This window comes from Artibeus jamaicensis, unplaced genomic scaffold, assembly GCF_021234435.1.
Source record: "Artibeus jamaicensis isolate MK-2021 breed Jamaican fruit bat unplaced genomic scaffold, CSHL_Jam_final contig_252, whole genome shotgun sequence".
NCBI lineage: Eukaryota > Metazoa > Chordata > Mammalia > Chiroptera > Phyllostomidae > Artibeus > Artibeus jamaicensis.
In genome coordinates, this window is record NW_026521538.1 from 63,427 (window position 1) to 81,101 (window position 17,675).

Genomic DNA, 17,675 nt, shown 5'->3' on the forward strand with positions numbered 1-17,675 from the left:
ATTTTACTACTATTGCTATTTATTTGGTGGGCTAGGTTTCCACATCACGTATTCCTTTACCGTGATGTGGCCTAGTTGTCTTGTTATTATATTCATCAGCTGTGTACACATGTGTCAGTCTGGATTGCAAATTAATAGAGCACCAGAACCCTGTTCTACACACTTTTCCACAGCCTACAAAGCCTAGCACGGTGTCTCAATAAGCACCCAGAGCCCTGGCCAGTGTGGCTCAGTGGATTGAGCACCAGCTTGTGAACCAAGGGGTTGCCAGTTTGATTGCCAGTCAGGGCACATGCCTGTGTTGCAGGCCAGGTCCCTGTCATGTGAGAGGCAGCCACACGGATGTTTCTGTCCCTCTCTTTCTCCCTCTCTAAAAATAAATAAAATCTTTAAAAAATATTTTTAAATATAAATAAATAAAATAAATACCTGGAAACGAATGATGACATGTCATGACAACAGCACAATGGTCCCTACCTTAGTCTGACAAGCTTTGGCCCAAGAAGCTAGAGAAATTGCCACAACAGCAGTTCCAAACAGACACCCAGGAGCATTCCGGGTACCAGGAGAGATTTCATTAAATTCCCAGACCAGGCCCTACCCCAGACCTGTTGAAGCCCCTCTGGGTGCAGGGGCCCCCGGAGATCCTGTCTACCCCCACTTCCTTAGACTGAAGCAGCTGTTCTCCAAGTCTATGTGCCTCAGAATCACCTGGAAGGCATATTCAAACAGACTATGGAGCTCACCCCAGTTTCAGATTCAGTAGGCCCGGCACAGGGCCCCAGCAGGTGCATTTCTAATATGTTTTCAGGTGCTGCTAGTGCTGCTGGTGCAGGAATCACACTTTGAGAACAACTGGATAAGCACCCCGCAAAAATGGCTTTCTATGTAAGGTGCCTGGATAAGGGCAGGGTCATTGTAACCGCAGCCATGCTGGGCAATCCTGAGACAGACAGAGGAGGGCCCTGGCTCTTTTATGAGTTTAGAAATCGAGTCCCCATATGTTGACTGGTGCTTCTGAACCAAAGGCTGAGCTGTATTCAAGTAAGAGGCATTTATAATAGGCTGGGTGTGGTAGACTACAGTCTGTATATTTTGTCCATGAATTCTCCATACCTTCCCTCCCCTTGTCACGCTTCCCACTATGTCAGTGAGTCTCAACAGGGGCGGAGTTTGTACCTGAGGGAACAGTTTTGGTTGTCACAACTAGAGGGGATGCTCCTGGCATCCAGTGGGTAGAGACCCGAGATGCTGCTAAATGTCCTACAATACACAGCACAACCCCACCACGAAGACTTATCTGGCCCAAAATGTCAACAGCAGGTAAAGCTGAGAAAACCTACTCTTGGTGGAGTGTACTTCCTCATCCCATAGACTTTGGGTCTGGCCACCTGACTTGCTTTGGCCAATGGGATGTGAGCAGATGTGAGCCCTGTTCGGGGATGAGAAGACCCACGGAGCCAGGCGTAGCTCTGCCAAGCCACCACTGACCAGCAGCCCTTCACAATCGGAGCAAGAAATGTGTTTGTGGCTGCAGCCCACCACTCACTAATACAATGAGAGAGCTAGCTGGGGTTACTTGGCTGCATTTTAGAGAACAACAAAAGGGAGTATTTCAAAGTAGCCTGGGATTTTAATGGCCCAGCATGGCTGTTTACAGTAGTCTTGCGGGTTTTCCCCAGCAAGCCTGGGAATGTCCTGCACAGGGGAAGTGATGAACACAGGTGTTCACCTGGCAACACATGAGAAGAGGCGGAGACGAGGAGGCTCTGGCTTTCCACCGTTTCCGGCTGGGAGCTCTACAGGGCAGCTTGGAGAAGCAGGTTCCACGCAGGGCCCTCAACAGATCCATCAGGGCAACCACCTCGGTGCTTTGGTTATCCCCAACCTGAGGTACCTTCTTGCCTTCCCAAACCTTCCTCCCTTCCTTGGCTACAGTCCCAACTTTATTCATTATAAACTCTTTTTTTGTATTAACTTTTATGTTTTTTTAAATGTTGCATTGAAGTATTATTTATGTCTTGACTAGTGAGTTTTCAGTGCCCCTTTAAATTTTAATTGATTCTATAGAAAGGGAAAGGGAGGGAGAAAAACATCAAGGAGGGAGAGAAACATGGACCTCTTACACACCTTTCAACCAGGGACCACACCAGCAACCCAGGCATATGCCTGACTAAGAATTGAACCGACAACCTTTTGGTTTGCAGGACGACACCCAACCAATTGAGCCACACAGATCAGGTCACCCCCTTAAAACTTGTACCCAAGGCAGGTGCCTCCCTCACCTCACGCTGACCCTGACCCCGACCCCCACAGGAATCTCAGATGGGCCTGGGTGGGCAGCTTCATGTGTCCCAACATCCCAAATAAGTTCCCTCAGGTTCTGGCTGTTTGGGCTGAAGCCTCCTTGGCTGCCTTCCCTCTGTACAAAGGAGGAAATGGCAGCACCTCTGAGCGCAGGACCCCTTGGAAAGGAAACTGCACTGAAGGAACAACCCCGTGCCATCACGGTCTCTGGGCTGTTTTTCATCTAACTCATTCTCACCACCAGCAAAGGGCAGGGGGCGCAAGAGGATAGAAAGAGAGAAGGAAGGAGGGATGTGGGAGCCTCACACAGTAGGCAGAGAATCCATATCCCTTTGTGAAATAAAGAGATGTAAATTCAAAACAGGGCACAGTGGGAGCAGCTGGATAAAGGCATTCTGGCTGCGGCTTGTTCAGCCCTGCAGCGCCACCTACTGGCTCGATTTTCTTCTCTCCCTCATTCAGCCAACGCTGCAAGCTCAAAGAAACTTCACTTTGAGCTTGCCCTCTCAACCAACTTACAGTAAAAATACCAGCTCCCTTAGGACCCTGGGCAACTAAAAAATTTTCCAGATTTTCCTTCTTCCAGTGAACCTGCATCTCAAAGCTTTCCAGAAAAAAAGTAAAACACAGCTTGCTTTCTATACACTTCACTGCTCAACAGCCTTCCAGGGCTCCACATGGTCTACTGAATCAAAGTCATGGTCCTTGGCCGAGCACCTGGTGGTCTTCAGTGACCTGACTCCACATCCGAGGATTCTCCTGGAACCCCAGGCATCAGCCATAATGAACCCTCAGTACTTAATAAGTCCAGCTTTCCTATCTCAGAGCCTCTGTGACTTCTCAGCCCATGTTGTCTCCTTCCAAGTTTTCTCTCATTAAGTTTCCTTCACTGGACAAATGAGTGGGTAAACAAGATGTGGTATATACATTTTATACTGTTCAGACTTAAAAAGAAAGGACATTCTGACACATGCTACCACATGAATGAACCTTGAGGACATTATGCTAAGTGAAATAAGCCAGTCACAGAATGACAACCACTGTATGACTCCATTCAAATGAAGCACCTGAAGTTGTCCTAGTCATGGAAACGGAAAAGTCCAGTGGTGGTTTCCAGGGACTGGGAGAGTGGGCAATGAGCTGTTAGTGTCTAATGGGTACAGAGTTTCAGTTCTGCAAGATGGCAGCATAATATGAATGCACTTGATGCCCCTGAACTGTATGCTTCAAAGTGAGAAGTCCCACATTGAGTCTTTGGAGGTTTATCACCAAACCTTGCTGCAAACCTACAGGACCCTCAATGACTACATCGCTTCTCTTAATGCTTTAACCATCTGCAAAGCAGATGTTAGCAGCCTTACTGAACATGTGTAAAAACATGGGCTTAAGAGGGATGAGCAACTTGCTGAAGGTCTCACAGCAGGTCATGGGCAGATCCTGAATGTCGGTGCTTTTTCTGCCATGCAGTGCTGCTTTACAAACCAGAGCCCTTCTTGGGTGAAGGTAGCCCTGATGAGGTGTTTACGGAAGTGCAAGATAGAGCCCCAGGCTTAGACTCTTTCTTCTCAAATAAAAGCAGGTCTCTCCCGAGCACCTTCTGCAAGTGGGGGAGGTTTAGATTGGAATTTATACTGTTCCTTTCAGTAAAAATGTAATGCAAATATATATGAAGGGATACTGAAGTGACTACAAGATCTATTATCTCCCTCATTTTTTCACAATTTTTAAAATTTTCTTTGGGACAAGAAGATATCCAGCCCAGGGAGGGAAAAACTATCATTCTCAGACTCTTGCAACTAGATGTGGCCATGTGACTAAATTCTGGTCAAAATGAAATTGGGTAGTATAGGACTTCTGGGAAAGAGAAAGCTGGTCCTTCTGGAAGGGGGACTCCCCAGTTAAACCTTCCCCACCTTCTTTTTTCCTGGTGCCTGGAAGTGGGCATGATAGCTGGAGCACCAGCTGCCAACTCAGAGCATGAGGTAACCTTGAAAACAAAAGCCACAGGCTTGGTGATGGAACACAGGATGGAAGGAGTCTAGATCTTGACGAGCACGGAGCTGACCACCTCAGGGTACCTCTGTGATCCTAGACCTCAGGGCCTTCACTGTAACACGAGGGCATTTGACAAGATGACCTCTGCAGCATCTGTCTGGGTCCCAGTGTGGGCTGGAGTGGGCTAGCTCTCCCCTCTTAATTGAAGGGTTCTGCACACACTCAGCATAAGCTGTGGTTTCTCATAGTTCGACAAAACTGTCATCCTCTAGGGCTGGCCCCCAAGTCATTTTTCACAGGGGCCTAACAGTGGAACTTAATACAGAGTAGGGCTCATTAACTTCCCAACTGCGCAGGTACTCCAAGCAAAGGGGGGAGCTACTAATAGAACAATATCCCTTTAGCATAAAAGAAGAACTTTCCCACTAATTTCCTGTGCTTGTAAATTGCCAACTTCTCTAAAGAACCCACCCAAATGGGAAGTCGCCTCCATGTTGGGGGTGTTTAATAGGGAACATTTGGTTCACTCTCGAAGGACTCCTACGAGGAGGGGGGTTACTCTTCCAGGGGACACTCAGCTCTGACCTTAACTGGCTGCCCTGAGCACACAAGTACCCTCTGGAGCCAGGCTGAAGCAGGTCTCATATCAGAAGCACCAGGTGTTCCTCCCAGGAGCACCCACAGTCTCTTCATAGGCAGAAACACTGGAGAGAGAAGTGTGCAGCAAAACGCAGGACTTCTAGGTACCTGTGCCTCAGAGAAACAGCCAGGGGCAGTGTGTGCAGGGCTGGGAGTCAGAGAGACCAGGAAGGGGTACAAAATCCAACTCTGCAGAGAAGTCATGAGAATCCACAGGCCCTCCAGAATAACCACCTGGGAGGCAGGTGAGCCTGAAGGCGGCTGCTCACAGGTGACCCTCGAGAGAATGGAGAAAAGCATCCCTTCCTCAACACACCCACCCATCAAAAATTTCTCACAATATACTGTCGTTGTTCAACGAAGACACTTATTACTGTTAACCACCTGAATGAAAGTCGGCATCATAAATGCATAACATAGGATGTATGCAATGCCAAGACTATCTCCTGAGACCTGCTGAACCACACAAGTGGCCCTGGGCCTGGGACATAGGCTTCCACCGTGGACAAGGGAAGGCTGGCCTGGAGCCTCTAGATAAGGTTTCAAACCTCCTAACAGTTATGAAGCACCCACTGTGTGTTGGTCACGGTGATGGGTGTTCAGTGCAATTTGCAACATTTGATCCTCGCCCCAATCCAAGAGGTGCCTCCCTCACCTCACCCTGACCCTGACCCTGACCCCGGCCCCCACAGGATTCTCAGATGGCTTCATGCGTCCCAACATCCTGTCAGAAGGATTTTGATCTCCAACTGACAGACGAGAAAAGGGGCCTGGAAAGGCTCAGAGAATTGCAAAAGGTCACATGTGGCGGGCAGCACAACCACCGCAGGCCTGAAAGTGAGAGCCCCGCACCTGGCGTGCTGTGCTGCTTCATTTCCATTCTGCCTGTCGTCATCTGTGGTTTTCACCCACTCGCACATGTCAGCTGCCACGGAAGCCTGGCACATGCGCACACACCAAACGAAAGGGCAAGGGACAGACCAACAAAATCCCACCACTGTCAAGCTCACCATGACCTCAGCCTCCCGAAGAAGTTCACGTGACAGGAAACGCTAGGCCAGGTGTGGCGGGAGCTCAGTCACATTCTCCATCTCTCTCCCCCTCCCCATCTCCCTCTCCCTCTGCTTCCCTCTCACTCCTCCTCCCTTCCTCATCTTCCCTCCACCAGGTTTTAGCATTTCAAAAGCCACGCCTTCCAAAGTACACAGTGCTCTTTCCAACAGGGCTGCGGTCACCTCTGTTTCCACAATGGCTGACCTTCACCCTAGGCCTTCAACAAGAGCCGCTGCCCACACACAGAGCTGATTACCTTTCTCCTCAGATTCCAGGATTTCCTGCAAAACCAGGAATGAAGTGGACTGTTTTGGGGGCTCATTTAACTCCTGTTTCTCCTGAAGCATCTTGTAAACTTCAGATTCTTTGTCGATGACGAGTCCACTGGGAGACTGAGAATGCTCTAAGCTGTAAAGAATGTTTGGAAATTCACTAAGACATGTCAGAAGTGAGGGGGGACCTCCTGAGGCACCCCCTCCCAGTAGAGACACCCTGGGACCCTCGTGAAGGAGGCCTCTCCTAACTCCCGCCAGGACTGCGAGGTGCCCGCAGTCAGCTCTGGCTGCCGCTTCAACGCAGTCAGAAGCTATTTTTCAAAATAGCCTCAGTCACTCAATTACTTTTTGGCCGAATCCCATGGAATGGGAATGCTTTGCTTCTTTCTCAATTACGTAAACAATGTTATGCCAAAAGAAAATTTAGAAACAGGAAAATGTCCACCACGACCTAACCACTAAAACCTCAGTGGGGTCCCCTCAGTTCAGGCCACGTGTGTTCTTTTCCAAGAGCAGAAGTCCCAGTGTTCTTTATTCCTCAGGATATCAGAGTCCTTCTGTCTCCATAAACTCACCACTGTCGTGGTGGGAAGCTCTGGTCCCCTCACCTACAACACACAGTTCTCATAGGGCTGGTGAAAAATGCAAGTGCTTTTGTAAACTGTCAAGTTCGGTTCCACTGCAAGGGCAGGGGCAGAGGCCTCACTCAGCTCAGGCCCAGGGACAGAGCAAGCCAGGCCTTGCCTCCCACACCTTCCCCGTCTGTCTGGGTTCCCCAGATACGGTGAGTCAGGTAGAGCTGGGGGCTCTTTGCCCCCAGGGCCCATTGCCAAGGGAGAAGCTTTGCTGCCTGGTCTCGGGAAGGCGAGGTGTCAGAGGGAGACTCCAGTCTGCTTCACCTGCCGACTAACCCGAATCCCACGATTCCTCAACATCCCCACCTGCACAGCGTGTCCTAGCCATGCCACTGCGTATCAGCACAGCTGACCAGGCTGGTGACTTGTCTTTGGCCTTGTGTTTGACCGGAGGCCAGAAGAGTATTTTAAACACGTGAATCAGACTGTCCTGATGTGTCTCAAAGTGTTCTCATCCCACTTAGAACCAAGTATTTACAGTTTTAATAACACAGTGCAAGTTTCGTCAAACTGATCTCCCTTGGAGTAAATATTCATGACAAATAGTAGAAAGGCCATAAAAGATACGGCTCTGCTTTCTTTTCTCAACATATCACCTGCCACCTCTGGCTCACCCGGCCCCGGTCAGACCAGCTTCAGGCTGCTTCCGGAGTCCAGCAGCCTCAGCCTCTGCACTTATTGCTCCCTGGGCTCCCACACACGGAGCAGACATCATTCATGTCTCTGCTCTGATGGGACCCCTCAGAGAGGGCTCCCCGACCCTCCCCTTGCAACAGCCCACCCCACCCCAGCCCTCTACCCCTTTACTCTCCTGCATCTTTCTCCATCTTTTCTCCTCCTTCCCCATGACTTATACTTGCAGTTGTCTGTCTCTTTATTGTCTGTCTCCCCCTAGAAAGTAACCCTCACAAGGGCAAGACCTTGGTCGATCTGTTCACCATTGTGCTCCAGGGCCCTGGTCAGGGCTCAGCAGGTACCAGGGAGGTGAGCAAAGACTGCCCCGTGGGTCAAGTCCCTCACCCCCGGCCGCGCCCTCTCCCCCTGCTCCTGCAGGGAGAGTCACAGGGCATCCTCTAGGGCAGCGGGACCTCCTGAGGCTAAGCCAGGGAAAGGGGCAGCCCAGCCTCCAGGGCCCAGGCCACCCCCTGCCTCTCAGCCTCAGATGCTTCTTCAGAAGCTGCCACCCCCTAGGGAAGGGGGGGCAGTGTGCCCAGGGGGCCAAAGAGCAAATGCCACAAGGTGGTGCAGTTTACCAAAGCAGAGGGATAGGTTTGTACATAACCCAGGTGTAATTTGTAAGAAACTACAGACCATCCACCCACCAGGCTGCCTCCCAGGCGTGAGGGTGCAGGAGGCAGTGACTACCAAGTTTCTCGGCCAATCTAACCACTTGTCCTTAGGGCTGAAGCCAGTTACAGGTACAAATGCACTACGCTGATTCTGCTTCACTCACTTGTTCCCACTCAACGGTGTACTTATGTCACAGTGCCTTTTACAAAGACATCTGAGATACGTGTTTTCCCCAGCAGCTGCCCAAGTTACCCGTCCCTCTCCCTCTCCTTCTGTTTCCTGGTCAGCATCCCAGGGCACTTGACATCCTCGAGTTCTGGTTGGAAGCAGAGTCACGGGCACCAGTGGAGCTCCGGGTTTTCCCTTTGACCACGATCAGGTTCTCACAGTGGAGGACGAAGTCCTCAAGGAATGACAAATGCTTTGCTGCAGCCACCAGGGAAGGTCAACACGTACAGAGGATAGACTCATCAGCGATCATTCAGGCTGGCGGCCAAGGTCCCTGCTCTTGCCTGTCCCACAGGGGGCTGTGGGAGCCTCTCTGATGGGCCACCTTGAGGTAGTTGGGTTTTTTTTAAGATTTAATTTATTTAATTTTAGAGAGGAAAGGGAGGGAGAAAGAGAAGAGGGGAAACATCATTCTGTGGTTGCCTCTAACACGCCCCCTACTGGGGACCTGGCCTGAAACCCAGGTATGTGTCCTGACTGGGAATCGAATTGGCAACCTTTTAGTTCACAGGCCAGTACTCAGTCCACTGAGCCACACCAGCCAGGGCTTAAAGAGCAGTTCTAACCAAGAGCGCAGTCTTCCTCTGGCCCACGTACTCCGCCCTGTCGTTGGAGTATATGCCTCACTCTCTCCTTGGGTCTTGAGTTCTGAGCCTGCCCTACAATAATGTACATTATTTTTGATGAATCTTTTTTTCTACCATACTTAGAACTATTTTAAAATCAAGATCAGACCATGGAATGTGCTTCAGGAGAACTTTCCTCCTCCTCTGGAGTATGTTGTTATGTCTGGAAGCCGCCAAGGGAGCGCTGAAAACAACAGAACCCAAACCACAAGGTCATCTCGCAGTTTTCCGGAAAACAGTCTTACAGAGTGTTTCCATCATTAAAAAAAGGAAAACAATTCACTATTTTCTCAAATAATGGTAATAGCCATTAATATCCATCAGTGCTTGACAATTTATACAGGACTTTCGATATCCACTACCTTATTTGAGGCATTCATATACCCCACGTCTAAGTTTTAGGCATTAGGCCATAAGATATTAGTAAATGACACCACGATATCTTAAAAAATAATTCTAAGACAAAAATACGCATTAGAAATGAAGCCAAAAAAGCACTGTCACTTTATATATAGTAACAACAATAAAGGAAAGGAATTCTACAGTGATAAGGTTTCAAAAAATATAACACGTCTGCCTGAGTCACCAGGAGGAAAACTCGTGAGGGCGGGAGGTAGGAGTCACCACTTTCTTCCAAACCCGTTCTGCACACCTGCGTAACAAGGTAGAAGAGTTTAATCGAACTCAGCTCCTTTGGCATAAACTATACATTATACTCTTCTTGCTTCCTAGTTCTGTTTCTTCCTGAGTCAAACTTGGTGCTGAATGTTCACCAGTTACCTAAATGTTTACTATTCTCTCCTACTCTTTTAGGACTGACCACAGGGTCTGTCTTCCCAGGGACATCACAGACAGGCCACTCCCGGCCTGTGGAGGTGGCTGACGCAGCCAGGCACTTACAGATGCCAGTGGTCTTTGGAATGTAAGAAGAAACTCCCCCTGAGCTGATCTTCCAGAGGAGAATTTCCGAAGCTGAGTCTGAAGGCCTCATGTGGCACCCAGGCCTATTGCAGACAACGGAGGCACGAAGGTCAGAGTGTCAAGAAGGACAGAGAAGAGCACACCCGTGGCTCTAGGAGCTGGATCAGTACAGCAGACACACAAAACATGGGGAGACATCCATGTTCATGGATTGGAAAATTTCATGTTGTTAAAATGTCCACATACCCGAAGTGATCTACAGATTCAATGCAATCCCTATCAAAATTCCAAAGAAATTTTTTTTTGTTTTGTAGAAATACAAAAAAATTCACATGGACTCTCAAAGAACCTCTAATAGTGAAAACAATCTTGAGAATGAAAAACAAAACTAGAAGCAGCATACTCTCTGGTGTCAAAATGTATCACAAAGCTACATTAATCTAAACAGTATGGCACTTGCATACAACTCTTAGACTAATGAAACGGAATATACAGCCCAGAAATAAACCCTAGCATATATAATATGGTCAATTGATATTCAATAAGGGCGACAAAAATACACAATGCAGACAGGATGGTCTCTTCAATAAATAGTGTTGAGACAACTGGATACCTGCATGCAAAACAATGAAACTGGACCTTTATCTCATGGCATATGAAAATTAAAATGGATTAAAGACTTAATGCAAGACCTGAAACCATGAAACACTTAGAAGAAAACATAGGGGAAGAGCTTGAGCTTCATGACACTGGTTAAGATGAGCCCCCAGCCAGTGTGGCTCAGCTGGTTGGGGGTCATCCCACAAACCAAAAGGTCACCAGTTGATTCCAGGTCAGGGCACATGCCTGAGCTGCAGGTTTGGTCCTGGTCAGGGCATCTATGGAAGGCAACCAATCAATGTTTCTCTGCCTCTCTTTCTCCCTCCTTTCTCCTGTCTCTAAAATCAAAAGTAAAAATAAAATTTTAAAGAAAAATGGTTAAAGCCCTGACCGGTGTGGTTCAGTTGGTTGGGTGTTGTCCCAGAAAGTGTAAAGTTGCTGGTTTGATTCCCAGTCCGGGCACAGGCCTGGTCCCCAGCTGGGACACACACAGAGGCAACCCATCAATGTTTCTCACCCTCTCTTTCTCCCTGCCTTCCCCTCGCTCCATAAATAAATAAGTAAATAAATAAATAAATAAATAAATCGGATATATTTTTAAATGGTTAAGATGACATCCTCTATACTATGTGTTTTTATCAAAATGAAAAGAGATAAATTCTTAGAATAGAACATAGCAACTACTGATATACATACATGTTTCAAGATGTCAATAATGCAAATAAATCTCCAGTGAATTATACTGAGTTAAAAAAAAAAGCCAATTCCCTAGAAGTTACATACTGAATGATTCCATCAATATAACATTCTTGAGATAAAATTAGAGAAACAGAGAGCCGATTAGTGGGATGCCGGGGTTCAGGAGGGTGCGGGGACAGGAGGGAAGTGGGCGGGGCTCGAAGAGGGCAACCGGAGGAGCCCTGCGGTGATGGAGCGGTTCTGTCTCCACTGCATTCATGCCGACATTCTAGTTCCGACCCTGGGCTCTGGTCTTCAATATGCTACTATGGAGGGAAACTGGGTCAAGGGTCTAGAACACCTTTCTATTTTTTTCTGTAACTGCATATGAACCCACAATTACCTCAAAATAAAAAGTTTAATTAATTTTAAGAATCCTTCCCCCAATTGATGGAGGTTAAGTGCTACGTGGAAATGATGCAGGGGAGATTTTAATGCCTGGTTTTTATGTAGGTGTGCGTAGAAGAAGTACGTTGATACAGAAAAACGCTTTGTGTCTGGGAGGCCCCAACCTGGTTACCCTGTGTCCACAAAACATGCAGTGCTGGGTAATCCTACATAACCATGTTCGGAAAGGGAGCCTGGCCAGGACACTCCCTACATTTTAGTCTCCCAAGGCCTAGATGTTGGGCCTGTAATAAGAAACCAAAAGAGTCATTATGGGCACATGGAAAAGAGGGAGGGACGCCCAGAGTCCAGAGCCAGTTCTCTGTGGGCTGCGGACAAGTTTGGCCAGAGGGGCAAACAGCTGCCTTCGGGACAGAGGTTTCTTCTGATCCAGCTCCGAATGAGTTAGGCTTAACATGACCCCCACACCACTGGAGCAGCACCATGCATCCCACTATTCCCACCACGCCTGCTTGGAACTCTGCCTCCCGAGTACATGAGGGGACTGCCTGAAAACACAATTTGGGACTAGCATCTTCGGACTCTTGTGTTGATTGTAGGAACCCAACCAATTATTTCCTAAGAGGGCACTGCTACATCAGGAAGGTGACGGATTAACTGCACTGGTTGGCTGCACTGGTTAGCTACAATGTTAGGAAAGAAAGAAGCTTCCCGTAAGCTACAGCAAAATCTTCTCCATGACTTCGGTCTACATGCTACTGCCTTTCTGGGGGATGGGCATGGAGTTCCTCACGGCCAGAGAAATCAGCAGTAACTGGCATTTACCGGGCACCTACCAGGGTCCAGGTACCATGCTGGGTGCTTTTTATACATCTCATTTTATTCCTTCAGTAACCTGGTCGGGGGAGGTGGTTAGTATTACCTGCACGCCCTGATAAGACAGAATCTCAGAGTTTTCTGCTTTGCCCAAGATCACACAGCTAGTGAGAGGCAGAGGTGGAATTCAAGCCCAGGCCCTGCTATCTACGAAGCCTGTGCTTTTAGGAAAGTATTGAGGGTCATCACACAGAAAATGAAATCTAGACCCCCAATCAAGAAATGACCCAAGAATCCCTAAACTCAGCTGAAAGAGGTCAGAGGGCAGGCGAAAGCTTAATGCTGAACACAGCAACATCTCCTGCACCCACAGGTACACAGAAGGCACTCCACAAACAACTGTTAAACTGAAACCCATCTACAGGCCCTCCCACTCGGCTGGGTGTGTGCTTGGAGAGCAGACAGTGGGTAACACCCTCTCGCCTGACTTCCCAGTTAAATTAGGAAAAGACAATGCTGTCTGTGTTCTTGTCTGGTGGGACATGACCCTGGGAAGTCCTACAAGACAGACAGACAGACAGGCAGGCAGGCACACACACACACACACACACACACACACACACACACACCGGTCTGCTTTCAAGTGCACAGGACGAAGAAATGCAGAATGAGCCCCAGGGAATCAGTAATGACCTCAGATGCAAAGTATGAAGTGAGCCAACTCTGGAATCTCAGCGGATTTCACAGACTAAACAGCGGGGGTGAGCTTGAGACTTCTTCAGAGGGAGAAAGCAAAGTCACCGGGTGGCTGCTGGGTTTGCTGAGAATGCACAGGGCCTTTCCAGCAACAGCCCAGTAAGCAGAGACCCCCAGACAGGCAGCACAGCCTGCTCAGCACGCTTCTGGGCCATGGGTTCCTGGGAATCCCACTGTTTCTGGATTCCTCCTCAAAGACTTTGGGATGGAGCAGAACCTGGGCCCCCTCTGCTGAAAAAATCTGAAAAAGGACCCAGAGGGCCCCACAGCCCAAAAGTCCATGGGGATGGAGGGAAGGCTTGTGCAGTGTCCAGACAGTTTCAGATTTAATTGTCTCAGGCTGAGGGGAGGGTGCAGGCGGGGAGCATGAGGGAAGAAAGAAGACATTAACGGAGGAATAATGGCCGAGGCCATACTAAAAATACCTCCCAGGCACATATTTGTCCCAATGCATAGCAGCTCTTTCAATTAAGGATGTGTCATTTCCTGGGTTATTAAACCCAGAACATGGAACATTCCACTTGGGGACAGTAACAGAGGGTCACATTCTCAGCCTTCCCCCAGCGCCAAAGCAGCAAAAAACAAGAACTGTGGCCCATGGCATTTCCACCAGTCAGCTCCCCCCTGAGCTGTTGGAGAAAAAGCTTCCCTTCAGTGTGTGTCTGTGGAAAGCTTGGGTGGCCCTGTCTCAAGGGCCACCAAATGCTCTGTCTCAAGTACTCCAAACTCTCCCACAGTCACCTGGTAGGACACCATCATCTCAAGCCAGTACCACACTGCAGGAATCAGAATTTGGGGGAAGAAGCATTAGTAGCCACTCTGTCTTGGATACTACAACAAACGCAGTAACAGCTTCTAAAGCAAGAGTCACCTAGCAAAGTCTCCCCTACTAGACTCAAAACTTTACAGTGCCTTTCAGTGCTGGGCACAGACACCTGTGTGGACGGGTGGGTGCCCAATGCCATCTGCTCTTCTTCAGGAAAGGGGAATTAGATAAAGGATATGGCCCAGGAGCCCCCAAGAGGTCCCCACAACAGCCCTTCCCAAATAGTTAAGTCATTTACCCTCTCGTGCCTAACCCTCTCCTACCCCGCATTTGAAGCCATGGATTTATAACTGAACCACCATAAGATCTGGGCAGATTCCTATCAATGGTGAATTGGGGAAAAACTAAACAGCAAAATGGGCTTCAGAGCTAACATGAGAACTGTGGATTCCATTCGATTCTCAGAGATCAGACAAGTTTGGACCACACAGTATTTTCCAACAAATGTGACTGTCACCAGCACTTAAAAGATCAAGAAATCTCAGATAAAAAAGGCATTTGGACTTCTGCTTCAATGCAATTAATCATCAGAAATGGGACTCCCAGGCCAGCACGTGGTGTCTGCCTAGAGCCAAGGAGAGGTTCCCCCTCTGGATGGGGCACGCACTGGCAAGCTGCCACGCGCCACTCTGCTCCCGTCTGTTTGCACTCAGCTCTGCCCTCGTGTCCTTATCTCTGCTACCTTTGGGCATTTGACATGGCAATGGGTGACACAGTCCGTCCATCCCATCTTTATCCTCAAACCCAGCTCTCTGCCACTATCTGTGGTATTCCCAGGTTTTGGATTCATCTTCAAAGAGTTTGGGATGGAGCAGACACTGGGACCCCTCTGCTGAATAAAGACACAGAGCGCCCCCCCCACCCCGGGCCGGGCACCTCAGTTGCTTAGAGCATTGTCCCAATACACCAAGGTTGTGGGTTTGATCTCCGGTCAGGGCACATACGAGAATCACCTTAGATATGAATGTGTAACTAACTGGAACAACAAACTGACATTTCTCTCTCTCAAATCAATAAATAAAAATTAAAAGAAAAAAAAGACATAAAGGCAGCTATGGTCAGGAACAGGAGGGGACACACCTCCTCAGTCCTGAGCAAGATGCTTCCTTAGACCTGTCCACACTGCCCACCTGCAGCCCCACCCTGGGCAAAGCTGCTTCTGCTTCCAGATCAGAACCTGTTCCTGTGGACACGTGTCTATATCCTCATGTGCCACGTCCACTGCTGCGTCCACTGTTGGATCCCTCTCTCCGTGACAAGGTCCTGAGAGGGGGTGTAAGACTTCAAGGAAGCAGTTTCCAACCTGGTGGACGTGGCATGGAAGGCCCTGCAATACCTATTGTGATTGTGCTTGCTTTGGGGATCATGACCTTTTCTGCTTTAATCATTATGAATACCCTTGGCAGTGATTCAGATAGTGTGCCTAGACCTTTCCCGGCTCAATGAACAAAATAATAATATCATACTAGAACGTCAGGGAATATAGGTACAAAGAAACAACCAGAACAATCTGAGAATTCAAGCTTAATCAATAACAGATCATTAGAAAAACACCCAAGATAAGATAGAATACTCTAGGAAATCAGGAGATGATCTCACTACTTTCTTAGAGGGAATCAAAGTACAAAACATGTCTATAAAAGAACTCCTAGAGAAACTTAAAAGAAGTACCCTGGAAAGCCCCCTGCAACATAGGAATAGCCCCTCCTTTACCTTGAATAGGAATATATATCAACTAGACAGGCAAAGTAATAACAAAGGCTAGTTAGTTATTACAAACTAAACAGTCACTAGGGAGTCAGAATTTATAGTACACAGAAAAACATTGTAAGCAAAAAAAAGGTAGATAGCTAAGTTAGACATCACAAGGGCCTTATAATAAATTTCCTATTTTCTCTATTCAATCTAGCGTATCCTTTTGCCCTATGACAAATTCTGAGAAACTTTAATATACAATAAGATACTTCTAATTGTCTGATTAAGGGCTCTCCTAGTTAAAATAATCTTTAATTAAATCTATGGGAACTTTCGTACTTTTACTGATTACCTTTGTATTGATTTTTTCTGCTTAAATGATCATGTTATACTGCAAATGTTAATCACTACCTAAAATGAAAATATAAAAACCTGCTTGTACTTGCAATAAACGGAACAGAGCTTCACTGTCCTTTGAGGCGTGTTGTCGTCTGTTACCCAGCGCCAACGCCTACCCTCACCTGTGGGACCCCTTGACCCGCTGCGGCTGGACCGCAGCACTCATGGACTTCTCTTCCTTCTATTATTTCTACCAGCCTCTTGGGGTGGGGAAAGCAAACCAAAAACTGCATCGAAGTACCTTTCCCTTGGATGGTAAACACAGCAGAAACCCCAAACTGTAAACACTGAAGAATTTCTCAGGACACAGTGGGGCTGTCAAGGAAGAATATGATCACCTCGAAGATGACGACAACCAGAGCTATCGAGCCAGTAACAACATAGGTCTCAGCAAGTAACTGACTACTTTGTGCCAAACACAGTACTGGGCACTTTATAGGTTACTTATTTTTACAACAACCCTGCAAAGCAGGTGGTACTACTTCCTTTTTGGAGATGAGGAAAATGAACCCAGAGAGAACTGTGCTCGAGTAGACCTTCTCTCCCCTAGGTCAGTGGCCCAACCTTCTCCCACCTGCCTGCACACCCGACCCTAGTCCTGGCCTGGAGGAGGGTTCAGGACTCTACTTACACTCTGCCATTCGTCTCCGGCCCACTGGCCATCGTCTTTGACTCCAAGGCGCTGTTGAAGTTGGAGATGTTTTCAGAAGAGTAGAGGCCGGAGGGGTTGTTGTACTGGTTTGTGATGACCCTGGGGGCCGAACTGGAGGCAGATGAGGCGGTGAAGGGCATGGCACTCCGGTTGTGGGCACTTCCTATGTGTCGTACTTCCTACAGGCAGAGACCAGAGGAGGCATCAAGGGGGGTCAGGGGCATCCAACAAACCCCCCTTGATGGACAGTGCTGGATGAGCACCAGGGAAAGAGGTGTTCCAGTGAGCTCCGATGGCCCTGGCCAACACCAAATTTTAGCTGAGAGGCTCTGAAGTAACCCACTAGATATGGGCCACAACCAGGGAGTCTCACAAGCGGGGCATGTGTGCAGGTTCACATGCCAGCTCTGCCTTCTGGTTCTTCCCTGAGGCCCAGTGAAGCTGACCCCTCACTGAGGAGCCCTGGGCAGGACCCCTTTTGATGCCTTGGAGCTGAAACACCCTTTCAGGGCACATTACAGAGGGACTGAGGTTCCAGGGAGAGAACAGGCAGTCACTTCACAGTCAGTGCAAAGCAAAAGATGATAAAAGGGAGAGAAGAAGTCCCCAGAACGGAGAGGGTTAGACAAACAAGATAAGAAGCATCCCCTGAGTAGGCGGAGAAGTTCAGCTTGTGGAAGGGGCCGAAGGGAATTCAGAATCTGAGGTTTCTTGTGGGTGAAGGACAAGGCCAATGACATGAAGGCCAGGGGATACCTGTTACAGGGCGGGGCCCAGGGAGCTGTAACTTGAGAAAGCGCCCCCCACCGCCGGGCCAGCTTGCCAGAAGTTGTGGATAATTACGACAGCTACAACACCTCAGAGCTTTTTTACACA

General features: G+C 48.4%; 1 protein-coding gene across 1 annotated transcript in view; it reads right to left on the minus strand.

Moving 5' to 3' along the window:
* The window catches only part of PDLIM1 (PDZ and LIM domain 1), a 41,909-nt gene that overhangs the window by 1,675 nt on the left and 22,559 nt on the right, over positions 1–17,675 (minus strand). Inside the window, exons 4-5 of the mRNA XM_037138851.2 lie at positions 16,779–16,978; positions 6,251–6,402 (exon numbers count right to left, since the gene is read on the minus strand). Coding sequence (XP_036994746.1) covers positions 6,251–6,402; positions 16,779–16,978 — 352 coding nt within the window. The remainder of the gene's footprint in view (positions 1–6,250; positions 6,403–16,778; positions 16,979–17,675) is intronic.